At 51.0% G+C, this 20,709-nt stretch overlaps 1 protein-coding gene across 3 annotated transcripts in view; it reads left to right on the top strand.

Annotated features, from left to right (window-relative positions):
- The window catches only part of SMG6 (SMG6 nonsense mediated mRNA decay factor), a 108,270-nt gene that overhangs the window by 6,352 nt on the left and 81,209 nt on the right, over positions 1-20,709 (top strand). For all 3 annotated transcript variants that reach the window (XM_063173681.1, XM_063173680.1, XM_063173679.1), the window contains exons 3-9: positions 897-1,089; positions 1,770-1,880; positions 2,553-2,659; positions 3,240-3,318; positions 4,006-4,116; positions 4,699-4,911; positions 19,711-19,772. In XM_063173681.1, the coding sequence (XP_063029751.1) occupies positions 897-1,089; positions 1,770-1,880; positions 2,553-2,659; positions 3,240-3,318; positions 4,006-4,116; positions 4,699-4,911; positions 19,711-19,772 (876 nt within the window). The remainder of the gene's footprint in view (positions 1-896; positions 1,090-1,769; positions 1,881-2,552; positions 2,660-3,239; positions 3,319-4,005; positions 4,117-4,698; positions 4,912-19,710; positions 19,773-20,709) is intronic.

The following is a 20,709-nucleotide window of genomic DNA, read 5'->3' as shown; positions in this document are numbered from 1 at the left end:
TCTGTGGAAATGTCCAGTTCCCTTGGTGTTTGTGCTGTCCAGGTGTGTGTGCAGGGTTTGGGGACTGTGTGGGGTCAGGCAGCCCATCCTGGCTCTGTGCTTTGGGCAGGAACCCACCAGCATCTTTCTCTTATCCCGTCAGGCTCTTCCAGGCATTCCCATCAGGCTTCACTCCAGCCTTTACCATCCACGCTCTCCTACTGTTTCTGTAGGACCTGAAAGATTATAAGGAATAAGGCAGGAACAGCTGAGGATCCCCTTTACCATTTACTTGCCCCACATGTTTCAGAGCTGTTCCTAGCCTGCAGCTATTTTATACAATTTGGGGGAGGAATTCTGCTCCAGCATCCAGGCAGGGCTGTAGGCAGCTGAGAAAGGGGAATGTGATTTCTGGGACTCTGAGGCTTTATTTCCATTGTTCCCTATTTGTTCATTTTTAAGTAAGTGTGTATTTTGTTGTATTCTGTGTATTTTGGTTGGATGGGAGGGGAGTTGGGATCATTTTAATGGCAAGATCCGTGTTGCCCTGTGCTTCTTTGTGTTCTGCTTCCTGGCTCAGAGCCTTGTGTGTGTTCAGAGCAGTGTGTGTGCTCTCTGTGTTGGATCAGGAGACACTTGTGCCTTGCTGTTGGCAGAACTGTAACCTTGCTCCTTGCTCTTTACCAAGCCTTGATCCATCCTGAGTCACCTGTACCAGGGAGATGCTCCTGTTGGATTTACCCTCTCAGAGCAGGAAGGGGGTTGGATTGCAGCAGCTCCCAGCTCCCTGGGGGCTGTGTGTGAGCAGTGAGTGCTGCTGGCAGCTGGATGTGAGCAGCAGGTGGTTCAGCACGTGTTCCCTGCGCTCTGGGCAGTTGCTGTTGCATTGACCCTTCCCTGACTGTGCTTTGCTGCAGGGTGGAGATGCTGCAGCTCTATGAAAGGTGCATCCTCATGGATATTGAGTTCTCTGACACCCAGAACGTGGACCAGTTGCTGTGGAAAAATGCTTTTTACCAGGTGATTGAGAAATTCCGGCAGCTCCTCAAGGACCCTCAGGGGGAAAACGCCCAAGAAATTCGGAACAAACTGCTCTTGCTTCTAGATGAGGTAAGAAGAGAGAAACATCCCCAGATTCCACTAAACCTTTGGGTGGGATTGCCTGGTTTTTAGAAAGGGATGGTGCAATGGGGCAGCTGGTCATCTTGATCTTATTCATGTCATCCTTATGCAAAGAGGATGCTCAGACACATTATGGTTTATTGGGGCAGGTGTAGGTCAAGGTAGACATCTGTTACAATTTAAACCAGTTTGTTTTAGTGTGTTTGTGTTAATTAGAAATTGATTTAAGCTAAAGTGAAATTAATGCCCTGAAGTGAAGCTAAAAGAGACATTCCTGGAGGTGTTTGTGGCAACTTTACCAAATTTGCTTAGAAATCATTCTGTAAAACTGAAGCTCAGTTTGGTCTTTATACCAGGTAGGCTGACAGACCTGAGAAGATTTGTTTTAAAGAGTTAGGATGAGAAGAGGAACTGCTGGAGGCTTTGTTCACCCTTTTCCTCAAAGCAGGACTCGTTAAACACTAAATCCAGTCAGTCCTGATTTTGTGTAGCTCAATCTTAAAAACCTCTGAGGCTGGAGATCCTCCAACCTCCTTGTTGTGTTCTGAACAGCCCAAACCTCAGGGAGCTGGAGCTCCTTTCTTGCACATGGCAGGGCTGGTGTGGTGATTTTGTGCTTGTCATTAGAAAGCTCATAACATCTAAGTGTGTGTGTGTGTGTTTTGCAGGGCTCTTCTTTTTTTGATGGCCTCCTCCAGAAGCTGCAGGTCTCCTACCAGTTCAAGCTGGAGGACTACATGGATGGGATGGCCATCCGCAGCAAACCTCTCAGGAAAATGGTAGGTTGGCTTCCTCCTGGGGACCTCTCATCCTGGTAATCCTGGGCAAGGTGCACAGGAGAATGCCTGAATGCAAGGAGCAGGCAGCTCTACTCCAAACAGAGCCAGTTGGTTTGCAGGGAATCTTTCCCAGCTGCTGGAGAACTCTGCACTCTGGTGCAGTAACATTTCTTAGCTTCATTTGCAAAGAGCTTGTTTTGTACCAGCTCTGTGACCAGAGCTAATAAAGCAGTGTCCAAAGGCACCCTGACCTTTCCTGAGATATTGAACATAGTTTTTTTCTGCCTGTGGAATCCAGAATAATGAGGGAAAGCTGGCAGTTGTGCTGCCTCCCTGACGTGTTGCCCTGAGCTGTGAGTGCAGGTGCAGGAACAGCTGGGAGAGGATATTTTAGTCCAGCTCCATTCCCACAGAGATGTGTTTATCCAACAGCTGTCCTCAAATTGGTCATGGAGTGAACAACCCCCTTGTGGAGAGAGGTGGGGTATTGTGTCAGAGAGGAGGTGTTTGGGGGATTGGCTTGGAACCTTGTCACTTCATCCCGCTGCCCTTTTGTGAGACCTTCAGTGTGTCACTGACCTCCTGTTGGCTCTGTACAGCCCCTGTGGGCTCTCTGGCTCTGCAGGTGAGCCAGGGCTGTGTCCCAGGTACTCCATGGCTGCTCCTTTGCAGGTGAAGTACGCCCTGATCAGTGCCCAGAGGTGCATGATCTGCCAGGGGGACATTTGCCGCTACCGGGAGCAGGCCAACGACACGGCGAACTACGGCAAGGCCCGCAGGTAGGGACCAGCTGCTGTGTCCCTCCAGCACAGCTCTGCCTCTGCACACCAGGGCTGGCTGTAATTTCATCCCTGAGCTCTCCTCTAGCCAAAGAAGGCTTTCTCTTCCTTTTTGAAGTCTTTCCAGTCCTCTGTTTTATGGCAGTCCTGTAAAGGTGAAGGGTGTAGCTGGGTTTGGCTGTTCCAGAGGTGGTGGAAATTGTCCTCAGCTGATCCTGCAGTAGGGTGGAAGGGTTTAGACCACTGAGCCTGGCAGATTTGCTCTTGTATTTTCTGGTGGCTTTTGCATCCATATGCTCTCACTCCATCAGAACTTAGCAGCACTTGTTGCCCCCTGCTTATCTGGGGTATTTGCCAGGGGTATTTCCTTCTGCAGCTGGATCTGCCCTCTCTTACCCAGCGCCAAGAATGGGCACAGCTCCCTGTCTGTGCTCACTCCTGCAGGCAGAGGGCACTTGTGGGAAGGGCCAGATCCCTGCAGAAATGCCAGTTCCAAGGGAAGTTCTGCACCCTTGAGGACAAGGAAGGCAGCCTGATGTCCTTTCAGTGACCTTTTCTCTCTGTTTTTTCCCTTCCCCAGCTGGTACCTGAAGGCTCAGCAAATTGCTCCCAAAAACGGCCGCCCATACAACCAGCTGGCACTTCTGGCCATCTACACGGTAAGATGCTCCTCAGGCAAGGATGTGCAGGCACAGGGAGAGCCTCTGGGATGGCTGGGAGATTCCATCTGGTGGAGAAATGCATTGTTGAGGGCAGTGCTCAGATGGTTTGGGTTTTTTCTTAAAAGGAAAAGGAGGCTGATGGCAGGATGTGCTGTGTGGATTCCAGCTGCTGTGGCTTCAAGCAGCTTTGTCAGACACACGCTACTCCCTCAGGGATTTTGGGGACTGTTTTGTGGGCTGTTGAGAGTGTAATTGTTTTAAGTTGAAAACACAGCCCACTTTTTGCATGAGATTTTTGTGCTCAGAGCCATCTGTTTGCTGTCTTATCACTAAACCTGTGGGCATTGGTTTCAGCAACATCCACATGTGATTTCCCCGGGTTTCAGTGGTGCTGGCTACTCCAGCCATGCAGGAAAAATGACTTCAGGGAAGATGTGGCAGCAGATAATGGAAGCATCATGCTGGGGCACAGGGATCTGCCAGTTCCCAAGCCTGAAAGATGCTGGTTTAAAGCAGAGCAGTTCAGAAGCACCTTTCCTTCATGACCTTTCTCAGTGTGTCTGTCTGTCCCACGCAGCGTTGAGGGAGGGAGAAGGGGAAACACATGGGAGCACTGGGGCTTTGAATGCCCCAGAGGAGTGGCAGCTCTGAGCCACTTGTTTTTGTTTGTTGTGTTTTTTGCAGAGGAGGAAGCTGGATGCTGTGTACTACTACATGCGCAGCCTGGCTGCCAGCAACCCCATCCTCACTGCCAAGGAGAGCCTGATGAGTCTCTTTGAGGAGACAAAACGCAAGGTGGGCCTTGGAGCTGGGCTCTGGGGTGCTGCTCCTGCCTGTGCTGCAGAGCATGGAGAGATTGGTGGGTTTTGGACTTGGAGACACTCCTTACCTACTTCTAAGAAATTTCATGACAGAGGCAGCCTTCAGAATGGTGGTTTTGGGGTTGTTTGGGGAGCTGAATCTTTTGTTTCTGGGTCACAAACTGATTTAGCTGAGCTCAGCAAGGGCTGTTGGTTGCTGTGGTTTGCAGCATGGCCTTGGCATGCAATTGTTGCTTTATTCCATAGGTGCCCCACATCTGTGGGGATGGATAAGGGAGGCTGCAGTGCCTTTGTGCCCCAGGGAGTCACCCCAAATACAGCCCATGGGCTGCCACATGCTCCTGGGACTCAACACAGCTTTTCTTGTCCTGGGATATCTGGAATTGAAAACTGCTCACCTGCACTGTCCTGCAGAGCCAGAACCAAATTCTGGACGTGTCCATGAGTTACTGTTGCTGTGAAGCAGGGGAAAGAGCTGATTTTTCCACGAATAGGAAATGATACATTTCCCCTGACCCTTGATCCCTGGGTGATCTCGTGTGTCCTGTGTGCCCAGTCCGAGCAGATGGAGCAGAGGAAACACCAGGTGCTGGACGTGAGCCCCAGCCGCCGGGGCAAGGGCAAGAAATCCACGCTGAGACAAGTGGGAGACGATGCCACCAGGCTGGAGATCTGGATCCATCCCTCCCACCCCCGCTCGTGCCAGGGCCACGAGTCCAGCCGGGATTCTGAGCAGGACAACGGGCTTGGGAACCTCAGCCCCAGCGACGTGAGTACCGCGCGAGGCGGCCGCTGCCCTCGCTCTCATGTCTTTGGAATGCAGTGGAATGACACTGGATCTGTTTTGCTTTCCTGTTGCTAAATTTTCCAGTGTTTTGGCTTTCCCTGTGGGAGCTGTGCCTGGGTCAGGCTGAGGAGCTGGTGACCTCGTGCCTCTCGTGTTTAAGGCATGTTGTTACCATCCCTCTCTTGGCAGCGCACGCTGGCGCGGCTGATGTGGAGCAGGAGAGAGGCACAAACACGAGATGCTGTAAAATGCTGCTGCTCTCAGGGCTCTAACTTGGGTGAGGCTCCCGGTGGGAAATGAGGTCAGGTGCTGGAGAGCAGGGTTAACAGTGACCCTGGCAGTTGTGAGGCTTGTTCTGGAAGTGTGTCACTTGTCCCACTGCCAGATGATCGCTGACAACGGGAAAACTGTGGTTTCAATTTCCAGTGTAGGTGTTACATTTGCATAACTTGCTCTGCTGAGAGGCCAGACCAGCACCTTTCTTTTGCAAGAATTAAAAATATGATGAAGTGGTGGTGTCTCCTGTGAGCCTGTCCAGCTGTACCTTGCAGGAGGAGCATGGGTGAGCTCTGTTTGTCAGGCCCAGGAATGTGGGCAGAGGCAGTGGTGGTTGGGAGCTCATCCTCCAGGAATCTTTGCACTGCTCTGGCACATTTGACTTGCAAGAGAACTTGCCAGGGAGCTCTGGGCTGCCTGTCCTAAAATGGCTGTTAAGGATGGGAGTTTAGGAGAGCTGGGAAAACCTTCCCTGCGCACTGTGGGGCCCAAAGCTTCTCAGATTTGTGCTTTTGTAACGAGTTTGTGACTTCAGCTGGGTGGAACTGGGGTGAAGTCTTGGGGCTTTGAAAGATAAGCTCTGGCACATTGCTGCAGCATTTTTCAAATGTTCCTGCCTTTGGTTATTTTCCCTCTCCTCAGCTCTTCTGGGGACTTTTGCTTCCTCAGCATCCCTGAAAGGATCGTGCCAAGCTTTAGCTTCTCCATCAATCACACATGAAGCTTCTTGGCATAAGATTTTGTCAGTGTTTTTGGGGCACTGGTGGGGGTTTCTCTTTTGCAGTGCTGTCACAGGAGGCAGAGTAGCAGCTGGCAGAGTGGGAGGCAGGGATGTGTTTGTAGTGCAGCACTTTGTGCTGGAGCTTCCCCTTGCTCTGTTCAGTGGGGTCTGTGCTCTCTGAAGTGCAGCTTGTCTGTACACACTGTGTGATATTTACCATTAGTCTTGATTTCTTTCTGTTTGAAACATTGGCTCCAGAAAAGCAGGAGCTTTCTGATCATGGAGAAGCCACACCATCAGAAATAGAATGGCAAAAGGGAGCTGAGGGCAGAAATAGAATGGCAAAAGGGAGCTGAGGGCAGAAATAGAATGCCAAAATGAGCTGAGGGCCTGGGCTTGGGCACTGCTGGTTTTGGCAGCCAATATATTTATTCTCAGGCTGCCTGTGCCTACTGTGGGGCAGCACTGGAGTTGGCACAACTGCTTTTGGGGCCATATCACCCAAAATAACCACGTGGAGAGGAAACCTTAAATCTGTGTTGCTGCCAAAGCTCCCGAGCTGTGAAGCCGTGGGCTGGATGAAGACAGCAGCTCTTGGGGAAGCTCTGGGCTCCTTCCTCAATGAAGCTGTAGCCTCTTGTCCTGCTCCTCGCAGCATCCCCGGGTGTTTTGGAGCCGAGCAGCCCCGAGCTGCCACAGTGTGGCAGTGTTTGGCCTCGGAAGGACCGGAGCAGGAGCAGGAGCAGCCCTGGCATGGCAGCACCTCTGCCCCACATCCCCGGCCGGCAGGAAGGGAACAGCTCTGCTCCCAGGGGACGTGTGCCAGCGTTTGTGTGTCATTTTGGGGAAATGAGGCTAAATGTGTCATCATGGCCTGCCCAGTCCCTTCCTTGCCAGCTTCAGCCCTTGAAGAGGCAGAGGCAGGCTGTGTTCTGTGCTGGCTCTGATAGCTCTGCTCTGGCAGCTGATGCAGACCCACAAAACCCCTTTAACCCCCTCGGAAATGCCCTAAACCCCCTCAGTGCACCCCAAAATCCCCTCAGAGATGTCCTAAACCCTGATAATGCTGTCATCCTAAACCCTTTAATCCCCTCACATCCCCCCCCAACCCTGTCAGAGACCCCTCTGCGCCCTCAAAATCACTTTAACAGCCCCTAAACTGCCCCAGGGATGTCCTTAATTCTCTCAGACATCCCTAACTCCCCCCTGGAATGTCCTAAACCACCTCAGAACTCCTTCTAACCTCCCTCAGAAATGTCCTAAACCCCCTCAGTGCACCCCGAGACCCCCTCAGAAATGTTCTAAACTCTCTTGCAGACCCCTTTAATCCCCTCACATACCCCCCTAACCCTGTCAGAGACCCCTCTGCGCCCTCAAAATCACTTTAACATCCCCTAAACTGCCCTAGGGATGTCCTTAGCTCTCTCAGACATCCCTGACTCCTCTCTGGAATGTCCTAAACCACCTCAGAACTCCTAAACCCCTCCTCAGAGATGCCCCAAACTCCTCTCAGTTTCTGGGCCGGAGAAGGGGATTTTGCAGGGCAGAATGGGTGAATTCAGATGCCAGATATAACACTGCAAATAAAGCTGTAACAGCTCTGGATGCATTCTGGGCAGGGTGTGGGACAGAGGCTGTTGTTTCAAACCCAGCCACAGGTGGTTTGACTGTGAGGATGCTGGCTGTCCTACAGGTGGCAAGAAATGGATTGGGGATGTTTTCTGTCCTCAGCAGTCAGTGTTTTTGCTGTGCAGGTGGTGAGGTGCCAGCCCTGTGACACGACACACTTTGAGGGAGGTGCTGCACGATTTGCTCTGCCAGGACCTGCTGCTGTGTGTGCTGTCCCTGTCAGCACATGCTACACATCTCTGCCCAGGACTCACTCCATTCTCCCTTATGCAGCTCTGTACAAAGACCCCAAAATTGCTTTATTTCAGGGTCAGGAGCCCACAGGCTAGAGTTAGTGATGTGGGATGGCAAGGGTGAGAAGGCCAGCTCAAATCACAGCCATTTCTGGGATGAGAGAAGCGTGTGGGGCTGGCAGTTTGCCTTGCCCTGTGCTTTTAGGTTAGGCTTGGCAGAGCTGCCTGCTTCACAGTTTGCTCCATTCCCTTTTCTAGGAAGATGCAGAGCTGGAGGAACACTCCACCTGTGCACACCAAGGGGTGTAAATCTGTGTTTGGCCCCTTCCCCTGTCGCTGGGTTTGGCACTGCTGGCACACAGAACAAGGGACAGTTTCAGAATGAGCTGAGGAGGTGTTTGAGTTGCAGCCTGGCTGTTTTGTGCTCAGGGTTTTGGCTGTTTTGGCCACAGCCTTTTGGGGTTTCGTTCTGTGAGCAGCTGCTCTCTGTGGTCTCTTGTACGTTGCACGTTTCTGGGTGTGCAGGAGGGCCCAGGCTGACCCTTCCCCTGGCAATATCTGGTCTCTTTTTATGCAGTTCCAATGAGAAATGCTAAAAAAGGAGGCTGAGCAAGTGAGCAGGTATTAGTGAACTGAAGAGCTGAACCTCTGCCATTTCTTCTCTGCCCCTGGTTTCATTTGCCATGGCTCTGTATTCATCTCAAATCTGATAGTACTGTAAGCAGTTTGCTCTGCAGGCTGTGAATTGGTAAAGTAAACAGGGCAAACGGGCTGTCAGTCTCTTGAGAAAGTGCTAATATTACACTGAGTTTGAGATTTTAATCACTCCTGTCAGGAAATGCTGAGTTAAGGTTCTCACAATTGCTGCTGCCTGCTGCCTGTGCTCTGCAGTAGACACTTCCTTGTGTTACACACAGCATGCAGCCACTAATAAAGATTGCTGCAGCTAAGATTAGGGAAGAGAGGTTTTCCCTTGGCAGGCCAGTAATTGAATAATACTTCTCTCCAGATGGCTGAATACTTCATCATCATTAAAGAATTAAGTCTCTTAGCCTCTTTTTGTGAGAGGTCAGTCTTGTAGAACCATCAAAAGTTTGGTCAGGGCCACCAGAAAAGCTCTTGGGAAAGCAAAGGGCAGAGTCAAGATCTGCTGTCCCAGCCCTGTGCATCAGCTGCAGGAGCATTCCCATTTTCCTCCAGCCTGCTGGTCAGGGATGGAGGTTTTGGGTTTGCCTGGAGCAACATCCCCTTTGCAGTGGCAGAGAAATTGGGGTGGAACCATTAGCTCTGGGATTCGGAGCAGGTTTTAACTTCCATTCCTTTACCCAGACTTTGTTCTCAGCAGCAGGGAGTGTGGAGCACTGCCCCAGGGTTTCCATGAGTGAGCAGTAAATAGCACCTGTATTTTGGGCAGTTTTGGGAATCATGTGCAGGAGCTTGGGGCTGCCCAAGCTGCTTCCTCACCAGAGACCTCGTGTCCTTAGTGAGAGGGTCCCTGTCCCAGGCAGCTCCTGCTTGTTTCACATCCGTTTTTCCTTGGTGATGTTTGTTGTTCCTGCTTTGTGCTCTTGTTCCTCTTGGGCAGCAGCCCCTTGGGTGACTGGGCTGGCTCCTTCTCCTGCCTGGTTTCAATCCATGCAGTTTTTCATCTGGTGGACCTTGGGCTTTGCATCTGGAGGGGTAAAAACTCCTTTTGGTGTGGGAGCAGCTGTGCTGGGGCTTTCTTGGCCATTCTGCTCCTTCAGCCCGGGCCAGTCACACACAGGGGGGCAGAAGTGACCCAGGTTCAGAGCTGGGGCTGCCTGCATGTCCCTGCCTCTGCTCCCTGGGAGTGTCTGCTTTGTTCAGAGGCTCTTGTGGTGTGAGCTGGGTGTCTCTGAGCATGGCTCATGCAAATGCACCCCACAGACACCCCTGTTTCTGAGAGCTTCCCCCTCCACTCTCAGCTCTTCCCCTCACCTTGTAACTCTGTTCCATTACACATGGCTGGAGGTAAGTGGCAGGCAGAAGTGGAAATGATGTATTGCTGTAATGATGGTTGTTCTTCCATACAGATGCACAGAGAAGGGGCTGCTTGGGGAACTCATTATTTTTGGTGCATCCCTGCCAGGCTGGTGGGAGCATTTCTCCTCACTGCCAGCATGGTTGGGTGGTTTCACTCAGGACACTGAAAGATTGATCTTTTCTTTGCAGACTCCTATAAATAATCTTTGCTGGATGAAGTGCAGGGCTCCTACAGGGCTCTCTCATTTGATCCTTCCATGGTGTCAGGTGGGCAAAGCCCTCAGAATGTTCCATTTTAGGATCTTGTGATCTGGAAAATGAGCCCAGGCAGCTGGGGCTGTGCCTGTGGTTTAGATGGGCAGGGTGAAAACACAGACTTGCTGCCTTCCCCCCACTGCTGGGGCATTGCTCCCCAAAAAGGTAACTCTGCAGGCTGCACATGAGGTCCTTTTGCATGCTTTTAGGGGTTTTTTAACCCAAAACTAGATGCTGGTGCAGAGAGTGGAGGGAATGGGACCCAGCAGCCCAGCAGTGCCTGCACATGGCCTGTGTGCTGTGCTGGAGCTGTTCCCACAGCAGTGAAACACCTGAGCCCCACCAGAGCAGTGGTGTAGGTGTGTCCCCAGAGGGAGGGAGTGTCCCCTGGGGTTTGTCTCATGGAAGGAGCCAGTGGGATGCACACAAGCTCTGAGAGTGCCATCACCTTGTCACAGGAGGGTGACCTGTGTCCGGAAGTTTGTCCCCTCTCTGGTTAGATGCTCTCTAGTGCTGGAGTGGGTGATTTTGTGTGAGGGGTGCTGTGCTCTGGGCTGTCCTTGCTGTCAGAGGATGGCAGTGCTTCCCCCCAGCCTGCTCCTGATCACACCTCTGCAGAGCTCCAGCACTGCTGAGCCTCCCCTGCAGCACCACAACAAGCAGAGCTGCTCCAGGGGTGGGAATGCCAGGCACCAGCAGCCAGCTGAGGGCTGCCTTCCCTTCTTTCTGGCCTTTCTCCACCACCCACACGAGAGAACAGCAAGAGCTGCTGCATCCTTCATCTTTGTGCCCAAAGCGAGACTTGAGAGGGAGAAGTGTGGAGTTCCCTCTGCCCTGCCCTCATTTTCCTCACCCCCACAAGCTTGCAGGAAGCTGTTGGGTTTGGTTACTCATTCATGGAGGTCAGCACTAGGTCTGGGTTTTTTTTTTCCCCTTTGTGTTTAGGAAACAGTTTACAAACTGTTTTGAGCACGGGGGAGCTGGTGGCGTGTGAAAGAGGCCTGTCAGCCTCTTTACTGCTGGACTTGCATTAATTCTCTGCCCTGCCTCCTTTTCTGTAATCTCTTTCTTGGTTGGCAGCATGAGTATTTCTGAGTGCATTCCCCTGCCTGCAACCCCTGTGCCTCCTGATATGACCTCAGCCACCAAACCACCTTGGGGCTTTATTTTTACTCAGGCCGTTGTGTTTCGCGTGATGAGGTTGCTTTCTTTCCCTCAGCAGTGAGAAGAGATCTCTGCAGAGGAAGTAAAAGAGTGCCAGGCTGCAGTTGAAACTGGTTAAACACCAAAACCACACTCCTGGTCTCTCTGGGTTTGAGACGTGACACTCAGCCATGCAGTTCAGCCCTGGCTTTTTTTTTTTGCCTGCCAGTTGTGCACCATCCCTGCTAGCACTTGATTTTTTTTTAATAAATTGTGTTTTCACATCAAATTGCTGATAAAAACCTTCTCAGCTGCAATTCCTGTGTTAGCAGTCCAGCCAGAAAATGCTGTTTCCACTTTGCCTGGGCTTGTGATGTTCTGTGGATGCTCAATGCTGCTCCCCCAGAGCCCAATCCAGCCTGTGCTCTCATGTCATGTAGAACCCAAATAATCCTTTCCAGCACAACTTGACCTTTTGTCACTACCCAGAAAGTGAAGACTGAGCCATTTGTAACAGTTTCCAGAAGTTGGTGTTGATAATTTCCCCCCCCTCTTCTTCTTTTTAGTTGGTGGTTTGATTTAGCTGTGAAGAACAAGGCAGGGGCTGATGTTGCCTGAATGGGAGAGAGACCCTGGCGTGTTCTCCTTGTGGCAGCAGGCATCTGGTGCTAATGTGTGTGGTGGATCAGAGGTGGGAGCACTACAAGGACATCAAGGCCTTGTGCTTTGTGAGGGGCTCTGCTCTATCCCTGTGCTCAGAGAGGCTGCGGTGAGGGGAGAGAGACTTCGTGTTCCAACAAGCTTCTCATACCCCAAAACCAAACACAATCATCCAGAAACCGCCTTTCCCTGTCAGTCACTCTTCCCTCATTTCCTCTCCTGCTGGTGCTGATCAGGCAGGGATTTGTGTGTAACCAAACCCCTCCTGCTGCTGCACACGAGGCCTCTCTCAGAGCCCTGGGTTTGATGATCCTGGTGCTGCTCGGGGGTGTTGGGAGGGAGACTTTGCACTTGGGATGAGAATGCTGCCAGAATTGGCAGTACTGGTAAAGGAAGCAAAATATCTTAATAGCAGGATTGGGAGATTTTCCAGAGCAGGGTGAAGGCTGTAGACAGAGATTTCTCTTGAGATTTTTTTTGTTGTTAGTCTAACCTTGATCTTTGTCTGAAGCTGGCCCAGGCCAACATTTCCTGCTGTCTGCTGTAGACTTTTTGAGATTGGCACCTTGTATCCCACAGCCAAACCTCTTAATTCTGCCATGGGGAATGTTTATTCCTCTTCACTGTTGAATGAGCCATTTCCAGACAGGCTCCTATCCACTGTGGAGCTGGGTACTAGGAAAGAAACTTCCTTCCGGAGGATCAGGGAGTGGAACCTGCTGGACTCTGTCATTTCCTCTGTCCTTGGCTCTCCTCTTCCTCCCCAGCAGATTTCACTGCTGCACAATTCAAAGATGCAGCAGGGTGGACAGCTACCTGTGGGAGCAGCTCCTGTTGTCCTGGGTGGGGATTGTGGGGATGTGAAGGCTGCGTGAGATAATGCTGTCATGCTTCTGGAAGGTTCTGTCTCTGCTCAGCCTGGTGGCCAAATGTCTCCTCTCTTGGCCCAACTCCATGCTAAGCCTTTCAGGGTTCCATCTCTTCAGTCTTCACCCTTAATTTCTCACGTAATCTCCCTCCTTTGTGCTTTAACCCCACGAATAATCTGCTCTGGAGTAGTAAGGAAGGCTGACAGCACCCTGAGCTGCCTCTGCAGCTGATCTCTTACAACCAGAATTCATCACACATTTCTCTGTGTCAGTTTTCTGTCACAGAAAGGTGAATGCTGTTTATTCCTGGCAAGCAGTGAGTGTTTGAGTATGAGCTGCTTTTGGTTGGGGCTGCTTTAGTGCACATGTGGCCTCCCCCTTACCTGCTGGACACAAAGCTCTGCCTGGGCTTTAGTGCTTAACCAGATGCAGCCTTGAAGAGCTGAGCTTGTATCCTAAAGGACCTGCACCACCAGAGCCAATTTGTGAAAAGCTTTGTGTCAAAAGTGAACTTGATATCTCAGCTGAGGACTCTCTGGCGTGTTTGCATAGATTCAGAGAGTTTATGGTCAGCAGGGACCATTAGATCATCTAGTCTGATCTCCTGTATATCACAGGTCCTTAAATTTCATCCTGCTACCCCTATATGAAGCCAAATAACTTGTGTTTGGCTAAAGCAGGACTTCCAGAAAGACATCCAGCCTTGAGATTCCACCCTTTTCCTGGGGAGTTCATTCCAGTGATAACTGCACTGCTTTTGAGATGCTTTTACTTTATTTACAGAGTGAATGTTCCCAGTTTGTTCCCATGCTTTGCTCTTCTGCAAGTGTAAAGAGCCCTCAAGTACCACGGAGGCATTTTACACCCAGCAATCCAATCTCCTCCCAGTCTTATTTTGATAACACCGAACAGATTGAGCTGTTGAAATTTTTCACTGCAAGGCATCAGTTCTAGCCTTTGAATCTCTTTTATGGCTGTTTTTTTGGATCCTTACCAATTTTTCAGCATCCTTTTAAAAAGAAGGGCACTAGAGCTGGATGCAGTATTTCAGTGCCAGCCCCCACAGGGCTGTATTTAGATGTGAATGTGCTGTCCAGTCCCTGCTCTCTGGCACATCCAAGGGATGTGTTTAATCCTTTTTGCTGGACATTGCATTGGGAATTCAGCCACTGTGGTCCCTGAAGGCTTTGTGGAGAAGCTGCCTTGGGCACAATCTCCTGGAGACTTCATTTTCCTTGTGGTGCCAGATGAATAACATGACATTTGATGCTGGAAACCCCCAGATTTTGAAGCTGTTATAATAAACCCTGTGTGAATGTTCTGTAGCCATCATTACTTACTGCTCCAAACGGGCAGTTTGACAGCAGAATTTCCTTTTGTTGATTAAAAATGTTGCTAGTGAGTCTCTACCATCCTCTTTCCATCCAGTTCAGTGAGGGTCCCTGAAGTCCTCTCTTTAAGAGGTTACTGAATCAGTTTATTAATTTAATAATAATATTTTTTCAAGAATGTTGCATATTACTAATTCATGGAAACCAAATTTAGATACAAGCTTGGTTGAAAAGGAAGTAACACACATATAAATATTCTATTTGACCTGCTTTCATTGAGTTGAACGTTCTGCTAGTAAATTTGCTACTAAATTATGCTGAATTTATTTAGGAGTCAGATACTTGTTCTGGTGCCAGTGAAGTTACCATAGCTTGATCTTTATGTTACTAAAGCAGATAATTTTCTTCCTTAACATTTTTCCTTTCACCTGCTCCCTGCTGGGATGAAGGAAGAACTCAAAAGCTCATTGCTTTTGCCAGGGAGCTTCTTAAATTCCTCTTTTTTTTGCTGGGTTGATGGCTTGTAACTTTTATAGCCATGGAGCTGCAGGAGTGTCTCAGTGTCTCTTTACCTGTAAATTAATTTTTTTATGCCTCAAGGCCATGATGCATCAGGGTTCCCTCTCTCTTCCATGTCACAGCAAATTGGATTTTATGTTTGTGCGGTGTCTGATGTTAAGTAGCAGGATTTTCACTGGAATTGCTTTTACTGCTACAGAAATGAGTCCATTTGAGGGCAGGACGTTGCTCTGCTAAGCAGAAACCTGCACCAAACACGTGGCACGAGGCAGCCAAGGCAAGCCCTGTATCCATTTGTGGTTGCAGGTGGTATATGAAGAGAAGTGATTATGGTAATTAGCCCAGCTGGAATTTGCCCACAGCTCTGTGGGTACCTTGTAAACACTGCAAAAATGCCAGACAATTTTAACAGCCCTTTTGTCTCATCACCTTTATGTAGGTAGCCATTTGCACAAAACCCTTTCCACCAGCACCTTTGGTGGGGTTACACCTGTAGCAGTAAAAATTCCTCCTGCTATCCTGCCAGTTGAGCCCACTGCAGCATTCTGAGCTTTTCAGGAATCTGTATCAGTGTTGGGCTGGGTGCTCTGAGAGAGCTGCCTGTGGAAAAAGAGGAATAATCTGAATGTGGTATATCTAACCCTTGAGCTGGGAGTGAGAATATGGCACGTTTTGAGTGCCTGGATGTTATTTCACACAGTTCTCAGCAAGGAAGCTGTGCCTGGAAAAGCCTGGCTGCCCAAGAAACCCTGAAAATATTAGGGATGAGTGTGGTACGTGTTTTGGAGCAGAGCTGTGTGGCTCTGTGGTCTGTATCCCAACCCCTTGTCACTGAGGGACCCTTAGACTCAGGAGAACGTCCTGCTGTGCTCCAGGCCCTTCCACTCCAGTGGAGACAGCACATTTGTTACAGGCAGTTTTGCATCTGGTCTCTTGATTAATGGACTTGTCTCTTGCAGCCTATTTTGACTCTGACACCGCTTTCTGCTCCACAGATGCTTTGCTGATGTTGAAGAAAGTTTGCCTCGCTTGATAAAGACCAGATCCTGGAATTTACTTCCAAACCTGAAGTAACAATTTTTAACTTGAAATGCTTTTTCCCCAGGAGTCACTTCTCCAGAATCTTTCCCTTATTTGGTGCCTCCTTCCCAGCTGGGGCTGATGCTCAGGTGCCAAAGCTCTGTGCACTCCTTGCCTGGAGACAAATGGGTTCCAGCCCTGATCATGGCACTCCATTTCCTGTGCCCTGCAGTGGCATTTCCAGCATTGCTCTCCTGGGTGGGGGACACAATTTTCAGTGCAGGATCTGGAGGTGAAATGTTGCTTTCTTCTCTGCTGGCTGGAGCCAATGCAGACCTTTCCCAAAGCTGCCTGAGCAGTTCTGTGTTGCTGTCAGGCCATGCTCCCCGTGGCCTCGAGGAGATTTGAGCTGGCTGTTCAGCCCTGTTGCTATCTCTGCTCTTTTAGCTGCTCCACAAGAAGTTGTTAGTCACTGTTGATTCCTTCCATGGCAACAAATCCAGTTGGGTTGGCGGTGAGGTGTGTGAGTGCTCCCCAAGCAGCACTGGGCTGCTTCCTCTGGTGAGGTTGCTCTTCCCAGGTGGATTTAGTCTGTCTGCACATGCTGACTCATGACAGCTGAAACAGCTGTTTTCAGCTTCAGGCACTACTGTGTGCAGGGACCCCTTCTTCTTCTTGACAGCTGGTTTGTTTTTGTAACTAATGCCTTCACTATATGCTCATAACTTCCATATCGGTGGTGCCCGCTTTTCAGCTGCAAGGGCCAAAATCCAGTTTTTGACATAGTTTTGTTGTTGTATAAGCTTTTCTTGATGGGCTTTTCCCAAGTGGGCAACTGGGACGATCCAGATTTGGTTTCCTGACCCAAGGAGCAGCGTTGCCCACAAAGGGCAGCAGTGTCAGTGTGCTGGGAGTCCTGGTCTGGCATCCTGATATCAGCATGAGGACCCTTTTTGGGAAATCTTTGGAGGGAGCAGCTTTTGGGCTGCACAATCAGTGAGAAGAAGTTGTTGTGGGTCTCATGGTAGCCCAGGGTAGTGAGCATGCTGACAGTGTTTCTGGGAAGTGTTCCTCTCCACCATGTGAATGCAGAGCAGCAGGTGACAGAACTTCCTCCTCCATGCCAGGCCACTCGTGGAGGTCGCTGTTTCCCTCTCCCCGTGAGAAGCTGAGTGTGATGGGAGGAGCTGGGAGGGCTCCCAGAGGCTGAGGGACAGGTGAGTCAGTAGTGAAACAGTCATCCAGAGAAAACCCAGTCAAAGCAGCCCCGTGGCCTCTGCATGAACCCGAAGATGAAAGGTCCAAAGTTGAGTGATGAGCTCGTCAAAACCTCGGGGCTGTGAGAGAAAAAGTGGTGAAAAAAAAGTGTGAGGTGCCTGCTTGAGATGCCACAGTGCTGGGGCACACAGGGCTCTGCCTGGGCTTGCTGGAGCTGTGATTTAAACTGGCAAGAGGCATGAAACAGGCTTCATTCCTAGAGGCAGGTATCACATTTCCTAAAAACAATCATAAGTAAGCACATATCTCTGTCCCAGTTCTGTACTGGATGCTGGGAGTGTGACTGGTTAGTCCTTGGATTGTGAGTGGAAAGGCTGAGTGTGAAACTTGCTGTGAGAGAAAATGGGGGTGAAGGCAATGTCCTGACAAGCCCTCCTGGAGCTGGGTGTCTGTGGACACACTCTGGGCATGTCCCTGCTGGGTGTCACTTTCCATTCAAGGTGGGGAATTCTGGTTTTCCCCCGCTGCCAGTAAAGTGTGGGGATTGTAGAGCGCTCGTGGGTGAATGTGGGCCTTGGAGGAAAATTTCTGCCTCAATTTCTTCTTTCCCCCACCTGCAGCCTGCCCATGAGTGTTGCTGTTCAGTAGAGATGGGTCAAGCCATGAACTCCTTCTCCTTTCCATATTTCCTCTCAAAGGATGGAGAGCATGGTCCCTCTCTTCCATCTCTTGCACAGGGTCTTGCTGTGGGGCAGAGCATTCCCCACCACCTCTCCAAGGCTCTTGCACTGAGCTGGGGGCTGTGATTCCTTAGGCTGTGTCTGTGTCAGGGTCTGATTTCAGCCAGAGCTGGTCACAAACCAGCTTTTTTGCCTCCACAAGCTGTTGCAAAAAAAAAAAAAAAAAAAAATAGAAAAAGACCTGTTAAAGGCTTCAAGCTCTCAATTACCATAGTGTCCTAAGGTGAAGAATCTGCTATATCCAGACTTCACTGCCAGAATGAATAAGGGCTTTGCTGTGCTGTCCCAGTATTCCCCAGTCTCTTCTGGGTTCCATCTGCAGAGTTAATAAAATGGTGGCAAATCAAGTTGAGCTCTAGTGGAAAGGGCTCTTTAGGGCAGCAGTAAAATAGTGAGTAAGCAAGAACCCCTTGCTGCAGGGGCCAGTTTAATTGGTCTGGCTTGTTTTATGAGACAGGTTTTATGTCTAAACTCGCACATGGCCCAGGAGCAGCTCTGCAGCAGGGCATCATTCTCCTGCATGGATCCTGGGGGAGCGCAGCCGGGTTAATTACACCTCACTGGAGATGCACAGCAGCTGGCATCAGTCATGCCTTGAGCCCAGGGGCTCAGCAAATGGGGCTGGGAGGTGGCACCAGAGCTGGGATGCCAGTGACAGCTGTGCCCTGCAGCCAAGCCTGGCAGAGAGCTCGGGAGGCTCTGGTCAGTGCCTGCCCAGCGTCCTCTGGCGTGTGCCCAGCTCTTGGCTGGGCACTGCCACAGCCCTGCCAGGTGATCTTATCCTCCCCCTGTGGGTGGAAGCGGGGGAGTTGGAGCTGTAAAAGCCCTGGGTGGGTTGGAGCAGCGTGGTGGTGCTCTGGGTTGCTCCTGGTCAGCGTCTCCCTCGCAGCACTGGGGGCCTGGCTTTTCTCAGCAGGCTGAGGCTGTGCAGGCACAGCGAGAGAGGAAAACCTCCTGCTCTGGGGAAGGTAAAAGTGAGGCCAGTCCACTCTGCTGTGACACAGCCACCCCCAGGGCCAGGCTGAGGGAGTGCTCACCCACCCACAGCCATCCTCAGAGCTGTGCAGATAAGGACTGGGAAAGCCCAGAGCTGTGCTGAGCGAGCAGAGCTGGCCTGCAGCAGAGTCAGTAATTATTCAAGTCAGGTTTGGAGTCAGGGGAGCAAAGCAGGGCAGGAAGCTGCCTTCACGCTGTGTGCTGATCCAGCTTCATATCCACAGAATCATGGAATGGTTTGGGTAGGAAGGGACCTTAAAGCCCATCTAGTTTCACCCCCCCTGCCATGGGTAGGGACAGCTTGCACTAGAGCAGATTGCTCAGAGCCCTGTCCAGCCTGGCCTTGAACACTTCCAGGAGTGGGGCATCCACAGCTTCTCTGGGCAGTTCAGTAGATGTTGGAAAGGCAGGGTCTCAGAGCTCTGCTGGCCCATCTGAACACTGTCTCTAGCACCAGATAAATGAGGGGGTGCAGCATCACCCCAATCCTCCCTGGCTTCTGGGAGCTGCTCCTGGCAGGGCCCAAACGAGTGTGAGAGCTGCTGCTGAGCTCTCCGTGCTGGCTGCTCGGCAGAAAAGTGCTGGGAGGACATCCTGCTCCCTCTCTGCCTTGTCCAGCTGCTGCTCTGCCTGTGACACAGCCAGGAGCATGGAGCAGGCTGCTGCTGGTGCTTGTGGGGCTGTGTTTTTCCATCAGTGGGAACGCTGCCTTTGGAGACTCCTTTTCCAGAACCACTTAGGCTGTGCTAAGTTTTGAATTGATGAGACAGCGGGGAGGAGAGCTTTGCCTATCAAAGGGGTGCAGGTATCAGCTGTGGCTTGCTGGGGTGCAGGTTTGGGGTGCCCAGGGTGTGGGGTTGGGGCTCCCGGGGTGCAGCAGCCCTGTGCAGGATCACAGGACCCGGCAGAGGGTGCTGTGTCTCCACCGCCTCTCCCGGCTCTGCTTCCAGCTCCAGCTGTTTGGCACTTGCTTCTGCCTCTGTGCATGATGTTTGTAAGAGTTTGGGCATGTCCATTTGGTTCCCATCTCCAGTGCCACCCCCAGCATCCAGGCCAGGTTCTTCTGTCACTGGGGACATTCTTAATTCACAGGAAATAGGAGAGAGTTTAATTGTTTTCTCCTCTCTCTCTTTTTTTTTTTCCTTTTTTTTTTTTTTTCCCATGCAGCTGAACAAAAGGTTCATCCTCAGTTTTCTCCATGCCCATGGGAAGCTGTTTACCAGGATTGGGTAAGTGTGCAGGATGTTTATTTTATTTTCCTACATTACAAGTCTTTTTGGAATTTAATATTGTTAGCAACTAAGCTGTGTTTGGAGCTGAGGGCACAGGGTGTGAATTCTTGCAGGCCTGGCCTCCTGGTTCTTATTCTCCTTACCCGCCCTCCAACCCACACTGGCTGGAGCTTGGTCTTTTCCTTTGCCCCACCCCAAAGCCCATTCCTGCCCATGCCCCAGGACCCTCTGGCAAAAGCTGAGCTCAGATGGTTCACACACACACAGGAGGGATTAGAGGCTGTTTTCTGTCTCTCCCATCACCTAACTGTGCCCCCTCCACTTGAATTTCTGGGTTTAACGCCCTCTCTTCCATTACCCTCACCCAGTGCAAAGGTGGTTCTGGGGGTCTCAATGGCTGTTGCCTGTGAGGATCACAAAGCCATGGAGGCAGATCCATGTGCTGGCTGAAAGCTGCCATCCAGAGCATGGCAAAACAAGCCTTGCCCTTCATCTCCTCGCTGCCATTTCTGTAAAGCCCCATAGCTGAGAGCTGCCCTGGCTGTGGGAACTGCTTTGTACAAAGAGCCCTTGGCAGTGGCTGTCAGAAATGGGTTTCAAGTAATTGAACAGCTCCCCTTGAAGCAAAGCAAGCCTGATCCCAGCCTGGGCTGAGCTCCCAGCCCAGGGGACACCCTTATGGCCCCGAGGGCAGAGCTCAGCCTCGCAGCTGATGGGCTTCCCTTGGAGCTGCCTCTGCTCCAGGTCCAGCCTGGCCCTCACTGTGTGGGAGCAGCTGCTGAGGAGAGACCCCATGTGGGTCTCTGGCACTGGTGGTCTCTGCTTGAGCCTGCCAGGAGCTCGGAAGCAAGCAGAGTCTCCAGAGCTCTCTTGGCTCCTTCATTCTCCTGTGGAACTGCTGGCTGCAGGTCTCAGGGCTGAGAGGGTGCAACCT

Source organism: Melospiza melodia, chromosome 21, assembly GCF_035770615.1.
Source record: "Melospiza melodia melodia isolate bMelMel2 chromosome 21, bMelMel2.pri, whole genome shotgun sequence".
NCBI lineage: Eukaryota > Metazoa > Chordata > Aves > Passeriformes > Passerellidae > Melospiza > Melospiza melodia.
The sequence above is the reverse complement of the archived record's forward strand: the minus strand, read 5'-3'. Positions and strand labels throughout refer to the sequence as shown.